This window comes from Pogoniulus pusillus, chromosome 34 (genome assembly GCF_015220805.1).
Source record: "Pogoniulus pusillus isolate bPogPus1 chromosome 34, bPogPus1.pri, whole genome shotgun sequence".
NCBI lineage: Eukaryota > Metazoa > Chordata > Aves > Piciformes > Lybiidae > Pogoniulus > Pogoniulus pusillus.
Window position 1 is genome coordinate 12,765,438 of NC_087297.1, and position 22,539 is coordinate 12,787,976.

Below are 22,539 nucleotides of genomic sequence, written 5' to 3' on the forward strand. Positions count from 1 at the left end.
CACGCTGCACTGAGTGGGCTGACTACCTGGGGCTGTGTGCAGTCAAGGGATGTGCTCTGTGGTGAGGGGCAGTAGTGACTTTGGCACCCCTAGGCCTGTCTGGTGGCCTCAATTCCTTCCCTTTTCCACGTCAGGTTGTTTCTAAATAGCAGATACATGCTACTGCCCTGGGAGGTGTCAGAGAGTTGTAAAATCATGGCATCAGAGAGGCATAAAATCAGAGAATCTTAAAGCCATAGAATCATAAAACCACAGAATCATAAAATCAGAGACTCTGATAACCATAAAACCACAGAATCATAAAATCAGAGAGTCATAAAACCACAGAATCATAAAATCAGAGACTCACATAACCATAAAACCACAGAATCATAAAATCAGAGACTCTGATAACCATAAAACTACAGAATCATAAAATCAGAGACTCTGATAACCATAAAACCACAGAATCATAAAACCAGAGACTCTGATAACCATAAAACTACAGAATCATAAAACCAGAGATTCATATAACCATAAAACCACAGAATTGTGAAATCAGAGAATCATAAAACCATAGAATCATAAAAGCAAAGAATCATAAACCACAGAGCATCCTCCTGGCCCTGCTCTGGACACTCTCCAGCATCTCTACATCCCTCTTGTCCCAGGGGCTCCAGCACTGGATGCAGTACTCCAGGTGGGGTCTCAGCAGAGCAGAGCAGAGGGGCAGAATCCCCTCCCTGGCCCTGCTGGCCACACTGCTGCTGCTGCAGCCCAGGCTCTGCTTGGCTTTCTGGGCTGCAAGTGCACACTGCTGGCTGCTGTTGAGCTTCTCCTCCAGCAGCACCCCCAAGTCCCTCTCCTCAGGGCTGCTCTCCAGCCTGGATTTGTGCTTGGCATTGCCTCGATCCAGCTGCTCTTGCTTTGGCCAGGGAGGGAGGTTTACAGCTCCAGCCCTCCAGCACTCCAGGTATCTGCAGTGAATTGTTTCTACTAAGAGAGTGAACTGAACTTTATGCATTTCATGGCTTGCTGGGGTGGTTTTTAACCTAAACCCAAAGGGCCTTCTGGATGAGACATTCCAATTTACTATAGAGATTTTCTTTTTAACGACTGCTTGTTTCTATCCTTACCTGCTTTGGTACCACAGCAAAGATGTCTTGAGCAGCTCTGAAGGTGCAGTGTTTGTTAGTCTGACACTGGCAGTTTAGAAAAGACACTTCATTGCATTCCCAGGGGTAAAGACAGCTACAAAAACAAAGAGCAGGGAGATAAAGGAGTGCATTGTACCTTCTAGGAGATGCTGCACTTCTCCTGACCTCTTCAGAGCAGCATTTCACTCCAACACTCCAGACAGCCAAGCATAACAAACTGCACAGGATTGGTAGCTCTGAGGGAGCTTCGGTGCCCTTCTCATCCCTTTCACTCTGCACTGAGCCCTACTAACCTCTTGGCAGCCTCAGAACACTCAGAAGTACTGCTGCAGGAGGTCACAGAAAGGGAAGTTCTGAGCTCTCAGATGGCAAATGGTGCTTCTGGAGAATGAAAGAATCACAGAATCAGCCAGGTGGGAAGAGAGCTCCAAGCTCACCCAGCCCAGCCTAGCACCCAGCCCTGGCCAAGCAACCAGACCATGGCACTAAGTGCCCCAGCCAGGCTTGGCTTCAACACCTCCTGCCACGGTGACTCCACCACCTCCCTGGGCAGCCCATTCCAGCCTCTCACCACTCTCAGGCTCAACAACTTCCTCCTCACCTCCAGGCTGAATCTCTCCACCTCCAGCTCTGCTCCATCCCCCCCCCCCCCCCCCCCCCCCATCCTGTCCCTCCCTGACAGCCTCAAAAATCCCTCCCCAGCGTTTTTGTAGCCCCCTTCAGATCCTGGAAGGCCACAAGAAGGTCCCCTGGGAGCCTCCTCTTCTCCAGCCTGCACAGCCCCAACTCTTTCAGTCTCTGCTCACAGTAGAGCTGCTGCATCCCTCTGAGCATCCTCCTGGCCCTGCTCTGGACACACTCCAGCATCTCCACATCCCTCTTGTAGACATGGAGACAAACTCATTCAAATATATTTGTGAAGCAACTTAGAGAATAAACTTCTGATTTACCTTCCAATTACTAAGACTTTGCATCTCATCAGATTTAACTTGGGGGAGGCAAAAAGCAGCCCACCAGAGCCCTGCTTCCAACTGGCCCTGCTGGCTTGGTGTTTCTCCAGGAGGCTCAGGTATTTCTGTGGTATGTGCTGTTTATTTAGAGGAATACTTCATAAAGCAGCAGGGAGCAGTGGAGCTGGTGACCTCTGGCTCTGAAAACACATGGGAAGTCAATCAAAAAGAAAGACAAAACACATTCTGAAAGGTATTGTCCAGCATTTGGCTTCAACAACCTCAGCTGAGCCAGGAGAAGGCTGTGGATGATGGCAAGGGTGAAGGAGTGGCAAGGAAAGGGAGGGGGGAAAGCACTTTCTGAAGTTCAGGGCAGCTCTGCTCAGCCAGGGGCTGCTGCTAGCAGGAAGCAACTGATGGGGACAGTTCTGCCAAGGGCTGTGCTGCACAAAGCCTCTGCCTCACACTTGCTCCTGGGCACACCAAGAGCACTGCCACAGCTTGATCCCCAACTTGGGGGGCAGCCAATGAATGCTGGCACCTGTGGGGAGGAGCACACAGGACAGGTGACCCTCAAATGCCCAACAAGGGCTTGCAGTCCGTGCATGGAGCCTCAGGAGAGAGCTGTGGGATCCCCAGGGTCAAGCCTCTTCTGCCCTGGCTGCTGTTCCAGGAGGTCTCTGTCCCTTCTGCCCCTGCCCTGTCTTCCCAAATCCAGTTCCAGAAGCCAGCTCCTCCATCCAGTTCCCATCTGCCATGGATCAGTTTGTGACTTGCCCAGTGCCTGCCCCCAGCAGCAGTGGTGCCAATGGTGCCCTCATTGCCATCAGGGGTTGGGTTCCACATTGGTTTGTGTCTCTGTGTCTCTCTCCCATGCCACTGTTCTTCTTTCCATCCCAGCCGGGTTAGTTTCTTTCCTACCCCATCAGCCTCTCTGCCCTTTCTCCTCCCTTTGGGAAGGCAGAGGGGCTCCTGGAGAGCCTCTGGCACTCCTCTGCTGCCCAGCCCAGACATTAGCCCGCATAGATCCATACTTTGAGTTGCATCCTGAAGAGCATTCAGATCTGCCATGGGCAGCTGAGCCCTGCACCTCTGCTGTAGACACCAGGGCTGTGCCTGTCCCTGGTTGCAGTGGCACAGAGCAAGGCTGCTGCTCTGCTGCTAAAGGCTCTGTGAAGGCTTTGGACTCTTCTGTGTGGCTGCAGCTGCCCTGCACTGCCAGCTTCAGACTGCTGCAGGGTGCTGGGGGATCTGTCTCGCATCTTTGTCTCAGAAGAACGAGCAGGTTCAGCTGCACAAACCACATCAAAAGGGTTTCACAGCGTGCAGAAGGAGGCTGAAAAACGAAACCCTGTTTACTGAAGCCACAGACACCCTGCAGAGCTGTGCCGGGGCTGGGGACTAAGCTCCTCTCGCTCGCAGCCTGCTCTTTCCAGGAGCAGATGGCTCTGATCCTGACCAGGGCATCTGAAGCCAGAGAAACTTTCCAGCTGTGAGAATGCCCTTGAGGAGAGCACATCTCCTAACTTCCCCTTCTTCTCCCCTTTTCCTCACTGCTGCTTCCTTCCCATCTGCTCTCTGTGAGCAGTGTGGGGGATTTTACCCTGTGCTGTGCAAGGGGAAGAGTCTGCTCCTGCTGCTGGTAAGGCAGAGGCAAGGAAAATGCTGTTTCATGTTTCCACTCCAGGCTGTGAGCACAGCAACAGTGGGGGTAAGAAACTTGATGGATGGGAGAAGGGTAGGAATCAGGAATTCCCACCAAGTTCCTTACAAGGAGGGTGGTGAGACTCTGGAACAAGTTGCCCAGAGACAGTGGATGCCTCATCCCTGGAAGTGTTAGGGATGAGGCTTTGAGCCACTTGCTCTAGTGGGAAGTGTCCCTGCCCATGACAGAGGGGTTGGAACTGGGTGATCTTTAGGGTCCTTTCCCACTCAAGCCCTTCTATGATATTTTAAGGTCCTCCTGCAAGTTCTTTGTTTCCCCACAGCTTCCTCTCCTAGGCACACCTGCAGTGGCTTTGAAAGCAGTGCAGAATCTCACAGGCCATCAGTTCCCAGTGCTCAGCTAACCCCTGAGGTGTGCCATGCTGCCCTGCAGACCCTTAGATCTCAGCTGTAAGGTCCATTTCTCCCATGCTGTCACACATGCTGCAGCTCAGGTGCCTCAGCTGAGCAACTGCCTCCACTTCCACATGTGCCCAGCTGGTGCAGCAGCATTGCTGGCACCCAGGATGAGTCCACTGCACATTGCCATGACTGCTTCCAACCTGTAGCCCTGCTGGCATCATTTCACAAGCTGCTTTGCTCTATCTGCCTCGAGACACCTATGAGCCCAAAGTGCCTCTGGCAGATGCCTGGCAGGCATCTTCTCCTCAGAGTTCCTGTGACCTTCCATGCAGCACCACAAGGAGCAAGGGGATAGCACAAGAGAAAAGAGCTTCAAGGTGCACCAGGGGGGGCTTTAAATTGGATATTATGAAATATTTCTTTACCAGGAAGGTTGTCAATCATAGAGTCATGGAATGATAGAATCATAGAATCATAGAGTAATAGAATGATAGAATCATAGAATCATAGAGTCATGGAATGATAGAATCATAGAATGATAGAATCAGAATCGTGAATCAGAAGAGGCTGCCTAGGGCAGTGGTGGAATTCCCATCCCTGAAGGGGTTTCATAGCTGTGGAGATGTGGTGCTGAGGGCCATGATTTAGTACTGGGGTGATGGTTGGACTTGATGTTAGGAGGAAGTTGTTGGCAGAGAGAGTGATTGGCACTGGAATGGGCTGCCCAGGGAGGTGGTGGAGTCGCTGTGGCAGGAGGTGTTGAAGCCAAGCCTGGCTGGGGCACTTAGTGCCATGGTCTGGTTGGTTGGGCAGGGCTGGGTGCTAGGCTGGGCTGGATGAGCTTGGAGCTCTCTTCCAGCCTGGTGGATTCTATGATGATCTCTAAAGCAATTCCACGATGCCATTGCTGGTGCTGCAGTCACTTGGCCACATTCAACGCAGATCCCATTGTCACGTCCACTCCCAGGTCCAGCACCTGCAGAGTGCCCATCTGTACTGCCAGCTTCCTACTGATGCTTGCAGGCTGGTGTTGGGTCTGGCTGCAATCTCCAATGGCTTTCCAAATTGCTGGATTCTTCCTGGAAAGCTGTCCAGTGGGCAGTGTAAGCGGAGATCCTTTCCTCAGCTCCAGCCCCTTCCTCTGCTGGTGATGAACGTCAGCGGTGGGGAGGTTTTAATGAAGCTGATAGAGGTAATGGGATGACTCTGCATTGGGGCAGGTGTGAAATACTGCAGCAGTTAGGAGGGAACACAGCTCCTCTGCTGACTTGTGTTCACCCAGCACATTCCTGGGAAGAAGGGAATCCTTCACTCTTGGAACAACGAGTCGATGCAGGGAGTTAATGATATAGATTTTTTCCTCTGCTCTGAACAGATTCTTTTCCTTTGTTTATTGCTGCCATTTATGCTCATAATATGGGTTTTGTGGCAAAGCAGCTCATAAATAAACCTAACCTTCCTGCCTCTTAGACTCTAATAAATCCTGTGGTGTATTTTAAAGATGATAAAAAGCTTCGGCTTTAAATGGGAACTGCAACCTGAAGCCCTGAGATTAGATCCTGAATGGAGCTAAGCAAATGGAAGGCAGGAAAAGTCTAACAACTTCAGTCTTAACTCATCACTGAGACCTTGCAGCTCTCTAGGAGACCCTTCTCACTCTCTTCAGCTCTCTTATAGGAGAATCATAGAATGAATCATAGAATGGGTTGGGTTGGAAGGGAACTCAAAGCTCAGCCAGTTCCAATCCCATGCCATAGGCAGGGACAGCTCCCACTAGAACAGGTTGCTCAAGGCCTCATCCAACCTGGCCTTGAACATCTCCAGGGAGGTTGTGGAGCACAGAAGCACCCAATGTGATCAAAGATCACATTGGGTGCTTCTGTGCTCCACAACCTCCCTGGGAAACCTGTGCCAGGGTCTCACCACCCTCAACCTGTGCCAGTGTCTCACCACCCTCACTCCAAAGAACCCTTTCCTAACATCCACTTTCAATCTCCCCTCTGCCACTTCAAACCCATTCCTCCTCCTCCTCTCATTACCAGACCTCCTCAATAGTCCCTCCCCAGAATTCCTGCAGCCCCCTTCAGATCCTGCAAGGCCACTCCAAGCTCTCCTCCAAGCCTTCTCTTCTCCAGACTGAGGGACTTGCTGAGCAGACTCTGTCTGTCTGCCTGTGCCCTCATCAATGTCATTGATGAAGCTGTTGAACAGCACTGGACCCAGCACTGATCCCTGGGGCACTACACTGGTTACAGCTCTCCAGCTGGACCTGCCACCATTAATCACCTACTGAATTCCACTCTTAGAATCATAGAATGCTTTGGGTGGGAAGGGACCTCTCTGCAGTCAGCATCTGGAGCAGCTTGCTCAGAGCCACATCCAACTTGACCTAGAGTGGTTCCAGGGATGGGACATCTACACCTGTCTGGGCAGCCTGGGCCAGTATCTCACCACCCTCACTGTAAAAACATTTCCTCCATCTAGTCTGAATCTCCCTCTCTGAGGTCAAACCATCACCCCTCATCCTCTCACAAACTCTGTCCTCTCACAAACTTGTCCTGCTAAAAGCTCTGTCCTCAGCCCCTTTCAGCCTTGGCAGGCTGCAAGAAGCTCTCCCTGGTACCTTTTCTTCTCCAGGCTGACCAACATCTCTCTGTGCATCTCCTCAGCCAAGCTCCTGGATAAAGCTGCTGCTTCCCTATCAATATCATTTATTCCTCTTCTTTTTTCATTCCTTTTTTCCTGGAGGGAGCCTCAGTCTGTGCCTTAAGTGTGTAAGCCACTTGGAAATCAGCAGCAGGGCATGAACAAGCAGCACCAGAGACTGATGTCAGCCCAGCAAAAGCTGCTGCCTCTGGGGAGTTTTCTGTGGCCAAGTTACTCCAAGCTGGTTCAGCAAAGGGTTTCTCACCAAAAAGGCAGTGAAGAAGATGCCCCCTTTTGCCCCAAGGTTACAAGTGGTTTTGTCAGACCAGATGATGTGACAGCATGATCCTATCAGGACAAATCAAAGTTTACTGAGCAAATCTGTGTTCTCTAACCTGATTTATTGGTGCCATCTGCCAAGCCCCACGAACAGATGCTCTGCAGGACCTCACTAATGCTCAGCAATGACTGGGAGATACCCACTGCAAATGCCTGAGTTTTCCAAGTTAGCAAAGTGTGGCAGGGATGGCAACTCCACCACCTCCCTGGGCAGCCCATTCCAATGCCAATCACTCTCTCTGACAACAACTTCCTCCTGACATCCAGCCTAGACCTGCCCTGACACAGCTTGAGGCTGTGTCCCCTTGTTCCATTGCATGAGGCAGCCTGCTCCATCCTGCTGCTATGAGGACAGACTGAAAGAGTTGGGGCTGTGCAGGCTGGAGCAGAGGAGGCTCCCAGGTGACCTTGTCGTGACCTTCCAGGATCTGAAGGGGGCTACAAAAAAGCTGGGGAGGGACTTTTGAGGCTGACAGGGAGTGCCAGGACTGGGGGGAATGGAGCAAAGCTGGAGGTGGGGAGAGTCAGGCTGGGCTTGAGGAGGAAGTTGTTGAGCAGGAGAGTGGTGAGAGGCTGGAATGGGTTGCCCAGGAGGTGGCTGAGGCCCCATGGCTGGAGGTGTTTCAGTCCAGGCTGGCTGAGGCTGTGTGCAGCCTGCTCTAGGGTAGGGTGTCCCTGGGCATGGCAGGGGGGTTGGAACTGTCTGCTCCTTGTGCTCCCTTCCAACCCTGACTGATTCTATGATTCTGTGATTTTCCAGCCCCAGCCCTCTGGCAGCACAAGCCCAGAGTGTGCTCATCTACACACATGGCCAAGAGGTGTCAAAAATACCAGGCATGAGATGTAGAACCCAAACATTCCTCTTTGCCTGGGCTTCTGCTCCCATTCCTTGCTGCTGTTTGCCTCAAAGGAAGGAATATTTTGGTGTGAGCAGTTATGGCCACAGCTTAGCCCCAATTAATGACTTCACCCCACCCCTCGTTGCAAGAATTCTCTTCCAGGTTGTGCTGAAGCAGGTCAGAGCTGCCATTTTTCTGGCACTGATGTCTTTTCTTTTTTAATGGTTTTTCCCCCTACTCTGCAGCTCTTTCCAAGCCCTGTACACTCTGAGGGCATGCCAAGGTAGAAGCAAACGAGTTTTCAGTTATTGCCACTGGCAACATTAATTTTGCATCCCCATCTCCTCCAAAACACAGGGGACACAGGGAAAAAAAAAAGCTAAAGGAAAGATGAGCAGCTTGGCCAAGACTCAGATCTGAAACGTGCCCAGGCTCAGAGCAGCCAGCAGAGCAGGCAGCTGGGACCAGCCCTGGCTCCCACAGCCCCTGGGACAGCTCAGAGAGGCACAGCAGCATCCCACTGTCAGGTCCCTGTGGCCCCCAGCCCTCCCACTGCCTCCTGCCCACAGGATTTCCCCAGCTAAGCCTTCAGCTCTCAGCAGCTGAGTTAATACTTGAGTCTGAAGCTGCAGCCAGGGGAGAATGCTTCAGCTTCTCTCCCAGTGCACACCAGAGAATCATGGAATCAACCAGGTGGGAAGAGACTTCCAAGCTCGTCCAGGCCAACCTAGCACCCAGCTTCCAACACCTCCCTGGGCAACCCCTCCCAGGCTCTCACCACCCTCATGCTCAACAACTTCTTCCTAACATCCAGTCTGAATCTCCCCATTCCCAGCTTTGTTCCATCTCCCCCAATCCTGTCACTCCCTGACAGCCTCAAAAGTCCCTCCCCAGTTTTTTTGTAGCCCCCTTCAGATGCTGAAAGGCCACAAGAAGGTCACCTGGGAGCCTTCTCCTCTCCAGACTGCACAGCCCCAATGGTAGTGCCCACAAATAATTAGATCACTTCCTGCATCTTGTACTTCATCCTGCTGGAATCAAACCTAAACAATTCCTCAGGATTGGGTATTTTTCAGAAGGTTGAAGGAAAGGCTCCACAATCCCAGGCTGCTTTCCACAGCAGGCTCCATGAAGCCATACCTCATTATGAAATGCACCTTCCCAAGGAGTCACAAGCCACGAGAAATCAAAGGAGGATTCCTGAAAGCAAAAGCTCTCCAGCAGAAAATCAATTTCAGCTACTCTCACCTTGCCCCAGGGAAAGCAGCAGAGACACTAAGCAGGGTGTGGGAAATGCCTCATACATCTTCCTGGAACCTGCCAAGGCAGACCTCCAGATGGGAGCTTTTCTATCCAAGACAGCTCTGCTCTAATTAGGGACCTGTGCAGAACTGGTGTGTGGAGGTTCCTAGCAGTGTCTGGATGATTCCCAGATCAAATTTCTTTGGGTTTGGAAAAAAAACAAATCGACCCCCCCAAAAAATCCAAGGGATTGTCTTTGCCCTTGCTTTAATTGACAGCCTTATAGAGGCAGGTGGACAGAGGGAGGAAGGTCAGACTGAGCTGATTGTGCTTAACTGGGCAAGGAACAAAAAGGAGCAGAAAGATAGGAAGAAAAGAGGAGAGGAGAGGAGAGGAGAGGAGAGGAGAGGAGAGGAGAGGAGAGGAGAGGAGAGGAGAGGAGAGGAGAGGAGAGGAGAGGAGAGGAGAGGAGAGGAGAGGAGAGGAGAGGAGAGGAGAGGAGAGGAGAGGAGAGGAGAGGAGAGGAGAGGAGAGGAGAGGAGAGGAGAGGAGAGGAAAGGAAAGGAAAGGAAAGGAAAGGAAAGGAAAGGAAAGGAAAGGAAAGGAAAGGAAAGGAAAGGAAAGGAAAGGAAAGGAAAGGAAAGGAAAGGAAAGGAAAGGAAAGGAAAGGAAAGGAAAGGAAAGGAAAGGAAAGGAAAGGAAAGGAAAGGAAAGGAAAGGAAAGGGAAAGGGAAAGGGGAAGGGGAAGGGGAAGGGAAAGGAAAACAGTTGCCTCTCTCATGAATGAACACCTCAGCAGCATGTGCCACCCTTAAAAAGTTCAGCTCACAGTTCATTGGGATCTAGAATAGGAAGTCACACTGCTTGGCCTTCTGTCTGGTGGCCTGCCTACCCTCTGGTCTTGCACAGAGCACCCAGGGTTGAGGTTTGGAATGGTTTCAGCTCTCTGACCTGTATGAGGTGTAAGTGGCTGGGCCTGCTGAAGAGCCAAAGGAAAACCATCACTTAGTGCCTGGGGGTGCTCACAAGCACTACCAGAGCCTGGTTTGAGATGACTTCTAAGACAATCCATAGAGCACAGCCCATCTGCCCTGGGAGGTTGGAGGTGGTGGAATCTGGGGGGGAAAGCCTGGATGAGGCACTTAGTGCCATGGTCTAGTTGCTTGGATAGGGCTGGGTGCTGGGTTGGACTGGATGATCTTGGAGGTCTCTTCTAACCTGGTTGATTCTAAGACCTTGAAGCAGCACAGAAACTCTCCCAAGTAGGTGTAGAGGAGGTTTTTCCTTTTCACTCACAAATCCTCCCCATATCCTCACCAGCTCTGCTCAACCTCTGCTGCTCTGAAGCAAGGTGAGAGAGAGCCCCAGGAGAACCCTGTGTTGATTGTGGGGGGAATGAACCTGCCTCAGTCCCAAAGCCCTGAAGGAATAGACCTGATTATGCTTTGTCTTCACATGCTGAGCCCTAGGGGTTAGGAGCACGGGCAGGATGAGGACAGCTTCATCACAATCTCCCTTCACAGGGCAGAGCCAGGAAGCTTTGGCCTCACTGGAAGTGTGGAGGTGCAAGGGACAACTTCCCCTGGGGAGTTGTAGCTCCTGGGCTGGCAGCTGGCTTGAGAAACAGAGAGCTAAACCAAACCAAACAAAAAAGGCATGCTGGACATACTCTGCTTAAGGCACCCTAGGATCTCATTGGCCCTCTTGGCCCCCAGGGCACATTGCTGTGCCATGGATGTTCTCCCCCAGCACTGCCAGCTCCCTCTCCACAGGACTGCTCTCCGGCAGATTACTTCCCAACCTCTCCTGGTGCAGTCCATTATTCCTCCCCCGGTGCAGGACTCTGCACTTGTCCTTGGTGAGCCCCATCTGGCTCCTCTGTGCAACGCCTCTCTGTGGAAACAGAACCAGCAGGGCAGAGAGAGGTCAGCTCAGGAACATGGCAGGTTTTGGCTGCAGTGCTTAGCAGCACTAATCGGTGCTGTTCAGAGCTTAGCTCCGAAGCACTGCACCGCACACCCCCGGCAGGAGCAGCACCCATCCCACTCCTCATGCAACCTGAAAACGCTCCCCGGCTCTTCCCTGCCTAGCTGGCATCTGTCAGATGAGAGTGTAGGTGCAAAATACCACCACCCCCCCCCAAGATGCAGTAACCTTTCAAGCCACACCAGCAACCTCCTCTTTTGTTAAGCAGGCTGAGCGGAGCAGGACACCCTGGCAAACACCTCCCCTCGGGACGCTACCTGCATGCTGATGGCAGGGGATGGAGCGCAGCCCGCGCCGGGCTCCGGCAGTTTCCATGGTGCTGCCATGGTTCTCCCTCCCTACACCTTCACTTATCAGCATTTCCCACCCATCCTCCTCCCCGTAATATGCTGCTTGCTCACCCCGAAAGGTCAGCCATTGTGGTGATGCTTTGAGCAGGGGGGCCGAGGGGTGAAGAGGTGAGCTGTGTGCAGCCCTGTGCGTGGGAACCGGCGGCTCCGCCTGGCGCCGCACAATGGGAAACCAGAAAGCTGCCCCTCAAGGGACAGAGATGCTCAGCAACACCCCCCGCACCCCCCTCCTCTCTTCCCACCCTGGCCAAGTCAGATGCCACGAGGGAGTTAAAAAGTGTTCCGGATGGGAAGCCTGCTTTAAATCATCAGGAGCTGGTGTGTTAGTGCACGGGGGGGAGATGGGATGGTGCCTGCTACCGAGGGAACGGATGCAGACCTGGAGCAGGCTGCCCAGGGAGGTTGTGGAGTCTCCTTCTGTGAAGGGATTCCAAACCCACCTGGACACGGTGATCCTTAGCAAGATGCTGTGGGTGACCCTGCTTCAGCACAGGGGTCGGACTTGATGGCACCTCCCTAGGTGCAACCCCCACCATGCTATGATTGTCTGCTCTCCAGGCATCCTTCTTTCTCCATCTTACCCCCTCCCAGCAAACCCAGCACTTGTTTGCAGAGGGGAAGAGGTAGACTCCCTCCCTGGGCTTTCCTGCTGCTCAGGCTTTTCTGGCTGCATGGCTGAGCAGGAGGTGAAGGCAGCCAAGCCCTACTGCAGTGCTGGGCTGAGAGGCTGGAGGCAGACAGCCCTTTGGTTTCATCCTTCACTGGCTTTCCCCAACCCCTTCAGGAGGAAGCAACATCCCTGCAGATGGAAGCAGAGAGGTTTGGGGAGAAATCATGACCTTGCTTTTCCCAAGAAAGCTTGGACCAGATGATCCTTGAGGTCCCTTCCAACCTGTGTTCAAGGATCCTATGACTGTGGCCCTCAGCACTGCACCCACTGACTGCCTTCCTTCCTTCTCTTCCTTTCCACAGGACAGCTTCCCTGCCCGTTTTGGAGGAGTGCATTTTGTCAACCAGCCCTGGTACATCCACGCCCTGTACACGCTAATCAAACCCTTCCTCAAAGACAAGACAAGGAAAAGGGTAATCAGATGGGCATGGGGTGGGGGGTAGGAAGCTGCAGGAGCTGAGCAGCTGCCTGCTTGCTTTCAGGCCCTGTTTTCTCCTCTGCACTTATTCTTTTCTCTATGACTATGTTTTCTCTATTGTGTCTCTACGACTGCTGCTGTTATTAAAACTTAAGAGTTTGCAATGCTCTGGGTTGAATCAATGCCAAGCAGGGAGCAGAAAGTTGTTCTTAGTAACATAGTGTAGGGGGGAGTGTGTGGTTGGACCTGATGATGTTCAAGGTCTTTTCCAACTGTAATGGTTCTGGGATTGTGTATTTTACTGGGATATGCTGAGGAACAGAGAGAATTACAGTGTGGCAGGCCTGGCTGAGGTCAGCTGCAGTAAGGGAAACTCCAACTCTCTCTCCTCCTGCAGTCATCACCCTTGATAATGGCACCTAAGAAAGTGAAAGTGTCCTGTGCCAAAGGCAAGCAAATTGGGCAAATTCAGTTCCAGCCCTGCTCCTCAGCTGCACCCCCCCAAATCTAATCCCCTTCCTGCTGTCTGCCCATGCCCACAGCTTAGAATCATAGAATCATAGAACGAAACAGGTTGGAAGAGACCCCCAAGATCATCCAGTCCAACCTATCCCCCAGCCCTAGCCAGACCACCTGAAGCTGCAGCATCAGCTAAGGAGGCTCCGTGCCTTGTTAGCGCTGTTGTGGTCACGCTTAATGAGGGATGGAATCCATCATGACTTTGAGCTTCCTCTCTCTTTGTCCAAGATCTTCCTTCATGGCAACAACCTGAACAGCCTTCACCAGCTAATACACCCCGAATGCCTGCCCTCTGAATTTGGGGGGACTCTCCCTCCCTACGACATGGGGACATGGGCCAGGACGTTGCTGGGTCCCGACTACAGCGACGAGAACGAGTACACCCACACCTCCTACAACGCCATGCACGTCAAGCACGCCGCCTCCAACCTGGAGAGGGAGGCCTCCCCCAAGCCCATGAAAAGGTCAGTGCTGCCTCAGGAAGCCTCTCTTCTGCCCTCCCCAAACAGGCTTGGAATAAATCCAGCAGCAAGAGCTCAGCCGGCTCTGGGGGAGGCTGGCGAGTGGTAGATGGTGATGGTAAGGAGCACTTCACCCTTCTGGGGTGGTGGGAGAAAGGAGAGGGAATGGAGAGAGCCTTTTTGGTGCCTGGTGGTGGTAGGACAAGGAGGGGCTTAAACCAGAGCAGGGTAGATTTAGGTTGGATAGTAACAAGAACCTCTTTCCTATGACCTCAACAGTGGTTATCAATGTGTGCAGGTGAGTGGCAGGAGGCTGGAGCCAGGCTCTGCTGGGTGATGCCCAGTGCCAGCACAAGGGGCAGTGGTGGAAGCTGAGGCAGGGGAAGTTTCCTGTGCACATGAGGAGGATTTTTTTTCCCTGTGAGGGTGACAGAGCCCTGGCACAGGCTGCCCAGGGGGGTTGTGGAGTCTCCCTCTCTGTGGATACTCAAACCCTGCCTGGATGTGTTCCTGTGTGGTCTGCTCTAGGAGATCCTGCTCTGGCAGGGGGCTTGGACTGGCTGAGCTTTGGAGGTCCCTTCAAGTCCTTTACATTCTGATTCTATTGAGGTGCTGAGACACTGGAACATGTGGCTCAGAGAAGCTGTGGATGTCCCCTCCCTGGAGGTGTTTAAGACCAGATTGGATGAGATTCAAAGCAACCTGGTCTGGTGGGAGGTGTCCCTGCTGGACTGGATGATCTTTAAGGTCCAACCCAAACCTTTCTGTGAGGAAAAGCAGCTCTGTGAGACAGCCTCTCTGTGATTACTCATCTGATTAGTGTGCAGGAAAACAAGGGGAGATTAATGAGCACTCCAGAAGGCATCTCCGGGTGAGGTGCTTGTGCCCTTCTGCACGGCACAGTGTGGCCAGCAGCACCACCTCACTGCTGGTCCCTGTGACTCGCTGCTGCTGCTGCTTTGCTGCTGCTGACCTGGGTTGTTAGCAGCAAGGGTTTACTGCTGGCAAATGCGGCTGCTGAGCGCCGAGCAGCACTGCCCTCTAAAGGGAAAGGAGCGTGGTCTGCTCCTGCTGCCTCTGCTCCCCCTGCTCCTCCCAGGGCAGCAGAGCTGCTCCTGTCTGAGCTCTGAGTGAACGAAATTACACCTCTTGGGATGACAGAATCATAGAGCTGCTTTGCTTGGAAGAGACCTTTAGGATCACCAAGTCCAGCCCTTACCCCAGCACTACCAGGTCACCACTGAACCATGGCCCTCAGCATCACATCTGCACAGATTGGAAACCCCTCCAGGGATGAGGTCTCCATCACTGCACCATTTCCCTCAGCACCACATCTACACAGCTTGGAAACCCCTCCAGGCATGGGGACTCCACCACTGCATCACTTCCCTCAGCACCACATCTACACAGCTTTGAAACCCCTGCAGGTGTGGAGACTCCACCACTGCCCTGGGCAGCCTGGGTCAGGGCTTGACAACCCTTCTGGGAAAGAAATTGTTTCTCATGTCCTCTAGTGCAGCTTGAAGCCATTTCCTCTTGCCCTATCACTTGTTCCTTGGCAGAAGAGCCCAACCTCCACCTGGCTCCAACCTCCTTCTGAGGAGCTGTAGAGAGTGATGCTGAGGTTATCACCCCCAGCAACCTTGCAGTGGATGAGTGAGGATGGTTTGGTACTTAACACTGGTGTGTGGGTGGCGATGGCAGAGCCAACAGCACCTGCAGCTGCTGGTGGGGCTGGTTGCCCTGCAAGACCTCTGCACTCCCCTCAGCCTCCAGACACTGTCCCAGCAGACCCTGGCTGAGCGCAGCGCTCAGAGACTCAGCGTCGCTGCCTGTGACAGGCAGCAGCCACCACTGTGTCACAGCAGGATCAGAGCTGACAAGGCAGATGAGCCATAATGTCATGCAATTAATTTCAAAAGCCTTTCATCTTCAAAGGCAAAGGAAAAAGGCATCCTGGAGGCCCAGCTCGCTGCCAGGGCAGGGGGCTGCCAGCTGCTGCAGCTGCCAAGTGAAGCCTCGCACGGGCAGCCGAGGCAGGAGCCTCCCCACTCACAGGGCCACCAGGACACAAGGCTGTGACCCTGTCAGCCTTTGGAGGGTTGCAGTCATGGCATGAAGAGAGCTGTGGCTCACAGAGCCTGGCCCAGAGAACTGATTGTAATATTCCTGTTTATTTTAAACAGTAGCAATGGAATCAGAATCGTTGAGTGGTAGGGCAGGAAGGGAGCTCTGGAGATCATCCAGTGCAAGCCTCCTGCTAAAGCAGGGCACCCACTGCAGCTTGCCCAGGATCACAACGGCCAGGCAGGTTTGGAGTCTCTCCATAGAAGGAGACTCCACAACCTCTCTGGGCAGTCTCATGACCTCCACCCATTAGCTCTTGCTGAGCATTGCTCAGATCCCCTCTGGGGTTGCTCTTCTCCAGGCTCAACAGCCCCAAAGCTCTCAGCCTTTGCTACTCACAGAGCTGCTCCAGGCCCCTCAGCATCTTTGTAGCTTCCACTGGACTCTCTCCAGCAGTTCTCTGTCTCTCTTGGAATGAGGGAGCTCAGAACTGGACCCAGTATTCCAGACATGACCTCACCAGGGCAGAGTAGAGAGGGAGAATCACAGAATCATAGAATCAAGCAGGTTGGAAGAGAGCTCCAAGCTCATCCAGCCCAACCTAGCACCCAGCCCTGGCCAACCAACCAGACCATGGCACTAAGTGCCTCATTCAGGCTTGGCTTCAACACCTCCAGGGACAGCGACTCCACCACCTCCCTGGGCAGCCCATTCCAATGGCAAATGGCCACACTCTCCTTACTGCACCCCAGGACACCATTTGCCTTCATGATGATTTTGGAAGATGCTAATTAACTATTCCATTATTATTATTACTAATGAGCTGCTGAGAGTGTGCCATTTATGTGGCTTTCTAGAGAGAAACCTGCAGGTTTTAACCCTCTGAAGTGTTCAGAGCTGTTCTCAGGTAAACCTTGGCTGCAGGCCAGGTCCTGGGTTGCAAAGAAGGGAGAATCTCACTGTGTCCTCAGGGGAGAACCTCAGCTTGGAAATGAGTTCAGAGCCAGAACCCCCTGCCTGGAGGCAAAGCCTTCCTTTGTCATCTGCTCACTAATAGTGAAGTGCATTAGCACAAATAGGGCGAGGGGAACAATCCAATTTGTCATCTTGCCTCTGGGCAGGCAGGGTCTAACTTTTAGCCTAATTTGGTTACTCAGTGGGTAAGTGAACCATCTGACCTTCTACCTCCTGGTCATCGCTAGCTGTTAGAGGTGAAAAGTTCACTGCCTCAGCAGATTCTCTGCTCAGAGTGTTTGCTTTGATTCTTCTCCCCCTGAAATTGCATTTTAGCCTAACTAGAGGTAAAAGCCAAGGCTTAGGAAGTAGGATTTGGGGCTTTGCTAGGCTGATTAGAGCAGATTCAGAGCTAAAAGGCTGTGAAAAGGTCTACAGACTTCTACCAGCATCTACCTGTCTTTATACATCTCCCCTCTTTGTCTCCTTAGCCTCAGACATCCTTAACACAGGAGGTTCAGGTTGGACATGAGGAAAAAATTCCAATGCAAATCGATCTCTCTGCCAACAACTTCCTAACAACATCCAGCCTAGACCTGCCCTGGCACAGCTTCAGGCTGTGTCCCCTTCTGCTGCTGTTGGCTGCCTGGCAGCAGAGCCCAACCCCACCTGGCTACAGCCTCCCTGCAGGCAGCTGCAGGCAGCAATGAGCTCTGCCCTGAGCCTCCTCTGCTGCAGGCTGCACCCCCCCAGCTCCCTCAGCCTCTCCTCACAGGGCTCTGCTCCAGGCCCCTCAACACCTTTGTCGCCCTCCTGTGGACACCTTCCAGTACTGCAGCATCTCTCTGCAATGGAGGAGCCCAGAACTGGACACAGCACTCCAGGGGTGGCCTGAGCAGTGCTGAGCACAGGGGCACAAGAACCTCCCTTGTCCTGCTGCCCACACTGCTCCTCAGCCAGCCCAGGTTGCCACTGGCTCTGCTGCCCACCTGGGCACTGCTGCCTCCTCTTCAGCTCCTCTCTGCCAGCACCCCCAGCTCCCTCTCTGCCTGGCTGCTCTGAGCCACTCTGGCCCCAGCCTGTAGTGCTGCTTGGGGTTGTTGTGGCCAAAGTGCAGAACCCTGCACTTGGCCTTGTTCAGTCTCATCCCATTGGCCTCTGCCCACCCATTCAGCCCAGCAGGAACACAGGAAGAGCAAAGTGAGTTCAATCCAAGGGCTTGGCTGCATCCATCTGATAATCCAGGGAGCAGGGATGGCAGAAGACACCTCACCATCTCTTCTGAGGTACAGACAGGGAACCTGATCACTGCTGTGACATTTTGGAACTGGTGTAAGAATTCAGTTTCATAGCAATGGTTTGGGGTGGAAGAGACCTTAAAGACGTTTCCAGCCCCCTTGCCATGGGCAGGGACAACTCCCACTAGCTCAGGCTGCTCAAGGCCTCACCCAGTCCCTTCCAACCCTCATGATGAGGTGATGAGAAACAAACCTGATACCCAGCAGACATCAGCTCCTGGGAGCTGCTTCGCTCCAGCTCGAGAGGCTTCTGAAATCAGCAGTTAGAAGACCTGCACCCAGGCTTTTCAGGGTGGTTTTTGGCTGCTCTGGAAGTAGCTGCAGTGAAGTGACCACACACAGAGCCTTCTGCTCTCTGGGCTATTGACCTTCATAGCTCTGCAGTGCTGTCGTTGGGAATGTGTGGCTGTCCTGCTGGAGAAACAGCTGGAGAATGTTGATTTTCCAGGCTTCCAAATGTTCTGGCTTGAACAGTAAAACAACCACGGGGGGGATTGATTGATGCTTGAAATGGAGCACGTGCAGAGGGGACCTCTGCTTCAGAAGTGAGGCTGAGAATTCCTTTCTTTTCCAGCAGCAGCAGGGCACTGATCCTGCCCCTGTGCTGGCCACTGCTGAGGCTGCACTTTCAACACTGGGCTCAGTTTTGGACCTCTCACTGCAAGAAGGACATTGAAGGGCTGGAGTGGGTCCAGAGAAGGGCAAGAAAGCTGAAAGGTCTGGAGAATAGGGCTGGGGAGGAGCAGCTGGAGCCTGGAGGGAAAAAGGCTGAGGGCAGCCTCATTTCTCTACAGAACTCCCTGACAGGAGGTTGGAGCCAGGTGGGGGTTGGTCTCTTCTCTCTAGGATCAGGTGATAGAGGGAGGGGAAATGGCCTGAAATTGTGCCAGGGGAGGGTTAGGTTGGAGATGAAGAAAAACTTCTTTGCTGCAAGACTGGTGAGGGCTTGGCAGAGGCTGCCCAGGGACGTGGTGGAGTTCCCATCCCTGGAGGCGCCCAAGAAAGATGTGGCCATGGCACTGTGGAACAGCATTTAATGGCCATGGGGGTGTTGGGTTGAGGGTTAGACTCTGTGGTCCTAGAGGCCTTCTCCAAGCACCACACTCCTATGGTTCCATGGTTCTCTCTCCTCCTGCTCGCAGGTCCCAGTCGGTGGTGGAAGCTGGCACGCTGAAACACGAGGACCAAGGGGAAAACGAGAACACCCAACCACTGCTGGCTCTGGACTGAGCTCCCACCTGCCCAGCACACACAGCAGATCCAGTAACAGACTTCCACCCTCCCAGAACCCCACTGAGCACACCCCACACACATTTCACTCGAGAACAAGCCCTTCGTGTCCCCTGCCCAAGCCACAGCTGTCACCAGCCCTCTGCCCCTGCAGCCAGAGAAGGAAAACTGAGACACCTCTACTGAAACAGGACTCTGAGCCATCCACAAGGAATTTGTTTCCTCCTTCTCTCTGCTTTTTTTCCCTTTGGATTTAGGACATTAAAATGTTGGAAATGATGGGACTGCATTCTCTGCTTAAAGAAACCAGAGCGTGGCACCAGTGCTGCTGCAGCCTCCAGCTTCAGGATGGGAGGGAGGATGCTGAGTTCTAGAGAAGCAAAAGCTACAACCATAGAACTGACAGGGCTGGAAGAGATCTTTGAGGACATCCCTGTTCAACAAGTGTGTGGACATGGCACTTTGGGACATGGATTAATGGCCATGGTGGACTTAGGTCAGCAGCTGGACTTGATCACACAATCACAGACATGTAGAGGTTAGAAGGGACCTCCAGAGATCATAGAATGGTTTAGGTTGGAAGGAAGCTCAGCCAGTTCCAAGCCCCTGTCATAGGCAGGGACATCTCCCACTAGAACAGGTCATTCAAGGCCTCATCCAACCTGGCCTTAAACACCTCCCTGGGCAACCTGTGCCAGTGTCTCACCACTCTCAATCTGTGCCAGTGTCTCACCACCCTCACTGTAAAGAACCCTTTCCTAACATCATCTAGTTTGAATCTCCCCTCTGCCAGTTTAAACCCATTCCTCCTTGTCCTGTCACTACAGGAGATCACAGGATCACAGATGTCAGGGGTGGGAAGGAACCCAAAGAGATCATTGAGTCCAACCCCCCCTGCCACAGCAGGACCATATAATCTAGCTCAGGGCACACAGGAACACATCCAGACAGGCCTGGAAAGGCTCCACAGAAGGAGATTCCACAACCTCTCTGGGCAGCCTGTGCCAGGGCTCTGGGACCCTTCCAGGCAAGAAGTTGCCCCTTGTGTTGAGCTGGAACCTCCTGTGCTGCAGCTTCCATCCACTGCTGCTTGTCCTATCCCAGGGAGCAGTGAGCAGAGCCTATTTTCCCCCTACTGACCCCCAAATATTTATAAACATTGATTCAATCCCCTCTCAGTCTTCTCCAGACCAAGCAGCCCCAGGTCCCTCAGCCTCTCCTCATCAGGCAGTGCTCTGCTCCCCTAATCATCCTTGTACCCTCTCTTGGACCCTCTCCAGCAGATCCCTGTCCCTCTTCAACTGGGGAGCCCAAAACTGAAGGCAGTGCTCAAGCTGAGGTCTCACCAGGACAGAGTAGAGGGGGAGGAGAACCTCCCTGCATCTGCTGGACACACTCTGCTTAATGCACCCCAGGATCCCATTGGCCCTCTTGGCCCCCAGGGCACATTGCTGTGCCATGGATGTTATCTGCCAGCTCTGCCAGCTCCCCCTGCACAGGGCTGCTTTCCAGCAGATCACTTCCCAACCTCTCCTGGTGCAGTTTATTATTCTTCCCGAGGTGCAGGACTCACTACCAGAGCAGGAGCAGATCCTAGAGGTCTTTGCCAGCTGAAGCAATCCAATGACCAAGCCCAACTGCTCACCTGGAGCCTGCAGTCCCATTAAGCCATTAAGGTTGGGGAATGATCTTGGAGGTCTCTTCCAACCTGGTTGATTCTATGATTCTAAAGAAAAGCAGCTGAAAAAGCAGCTCTGGCTCAGGGAGGGCAGAACCAGCAGCACCCAGAGAGTGCCCAAAGTCTCACAGAAGACTCAGTGCCAGGAGTCTTAAAAAAAAGAGCATTAAACTGCATTTAAAAAGTGCATTAAAAAAAAAAAAGATGAGAAGAGAGATGGAGGCAAATCAAACAAGGACTCAGTGCCAGGATGATGCCATTCACCACCACACCTTGTGACCACCCCATCCATGCTGCTCACCCAGGGCCACACTTCAGCCTCCAGCAAAAAACAGCCCTAACTTTTCAAAGCCCTGCTCAAACTAAGTGGAAGGAGCTGTGCAAGGCAGCAGAAGCTCCTGGTTTGAATTGTAAGTATTTCCTTTTGATGATGCCTTTTTGCCCCCCCCCCCCACAGGCAACCCAGGAGCCTGTTAGGTGCCTGTGTGTGTGAAGTGGGAGGGGTGCAAGGGAGACCCACTGGACACATGCAGCAGTGAGTAATGGCTCAGTCCAGAAGGTTTCATGCAGGTCCCAACAGCAAAGCAAAGCTGTGCACAGCCATTTCCCCCCTCCTTGCCTCCTGCAGGCAGGGGGAGGTGTAGCCAGCAGGGTATGTGGATTGCAGAGGCAGGCCATGAAGAAGGAAAACTGGAAGCTAACTCCTGAGTCCAAGCTTCTCCCAGAAAGAAAGGAGAAGGGGCAGAAGAAGTGAAATGCCAAAGATCAGTTTGCCACCTCTCTGTTTGCTCCAGCTGCAAAGAGAGTCCCATCCCTTCATTACAGTGGAATAAAAGCAAACTGGTTACCAAGCTGCATGGGCAGTGACTTTATTTCCTCACACAGCACTCCTTCAGTCCCCAGCCCACTGCCACAGGCTGACAGCTTGCTGGAACGAGCAGTTGGCAGCAACCCAGCACAGGCAGCAACGCAAACGAGGCGAGAATGGGCACAGGAGCTCTGCCCCTGCCTCTGGGACCCCCTCTGAGCTCACAAGCACACAGGAGTGGTGAGATTGTTCACATGGACACAGGCAGCCCCAGCAGGTGGACTAACAAAATCCTGTCTTCATCTACAAGATTTGATGCCTGCACAGGGCAGAGAGGACACCGTGCCAGGTCCCAGGCACTGCACTGGGGTTTGTGCAGAGCAGCCTCACCCAGACTGACGTCCTGCAGCACCAAGTCACTGACATGTGCCCGGCCCCCATGGCACAGAGCCAGTCCTGAAGGCACTGAACGGTCCCAGCAAGGCAGCACAGGACTCAGAGAATGAAGCAGAAGCTTGCAGGAGCATAGAATGGTTCTGGTTGGAAGAGACCTTTCAGATCAAGTCCAACCCTTAACCCAGCACTGCCAGGTTTTGGTTGGAAAAGACCTGCCAGAATCACCAAGACCACTGCCAGGTCACCACTAAACCATAGCCCTCAGCACCTCACCTCCACAGCTCTGAAACCCCTGCAGGGATGGGGACTCCACCACTGCCCTGGGCAGCCTGGGCCAGGCCTTGACAACCCTTCTGGGGAAGAAATTGTTCTGTGCCCTGTCTCTAGGCTCAGTGTCATTTTTGATGCAGGCAACACATTCAAGCCTCAATTATGCTGGCTGTCAAAAGTCCCTCTTGGTCAGAGAGGGCTGAGCAGTTTAACTC

At 53.0% G+C, this 22,539-nt stretch overlaps 1 protein-coding gene across 2 annotated transcripts in view; it reads left to right on the top strand.

Annotated features, from left to right (window-relative positions):
• The window catches only part of CLVS1 (clavesin 1), a 62,830-nt gene extending 41,129 nt beyond the window's left edge, over positions 1-21,701 (top strand). For both annotated transcript variants that reach the window (XM_064170424.1, XM_064170422.1), the window contains 3 exons: positions 12,528-12,638; positions 13,391-13,626; positions 19,085-21,701. In XM_064170424.1, the coding sequence (XP_064026494.1) occupies positions 12,528-12,638; positions 13,391-13,626; positions 19,085-19,172 (435 nt within the window). In that variant the 3' untranslated portion in view covers positions 19,173-21,701. The remainder of the gene's footprint in view (positions 1-12,527; positions 12,639-13,390; positions 13,627-19,084) is intronic.
• The last annotated feature ends 838 nt before the right edge of the window (positions 21,702-22,539 follow it).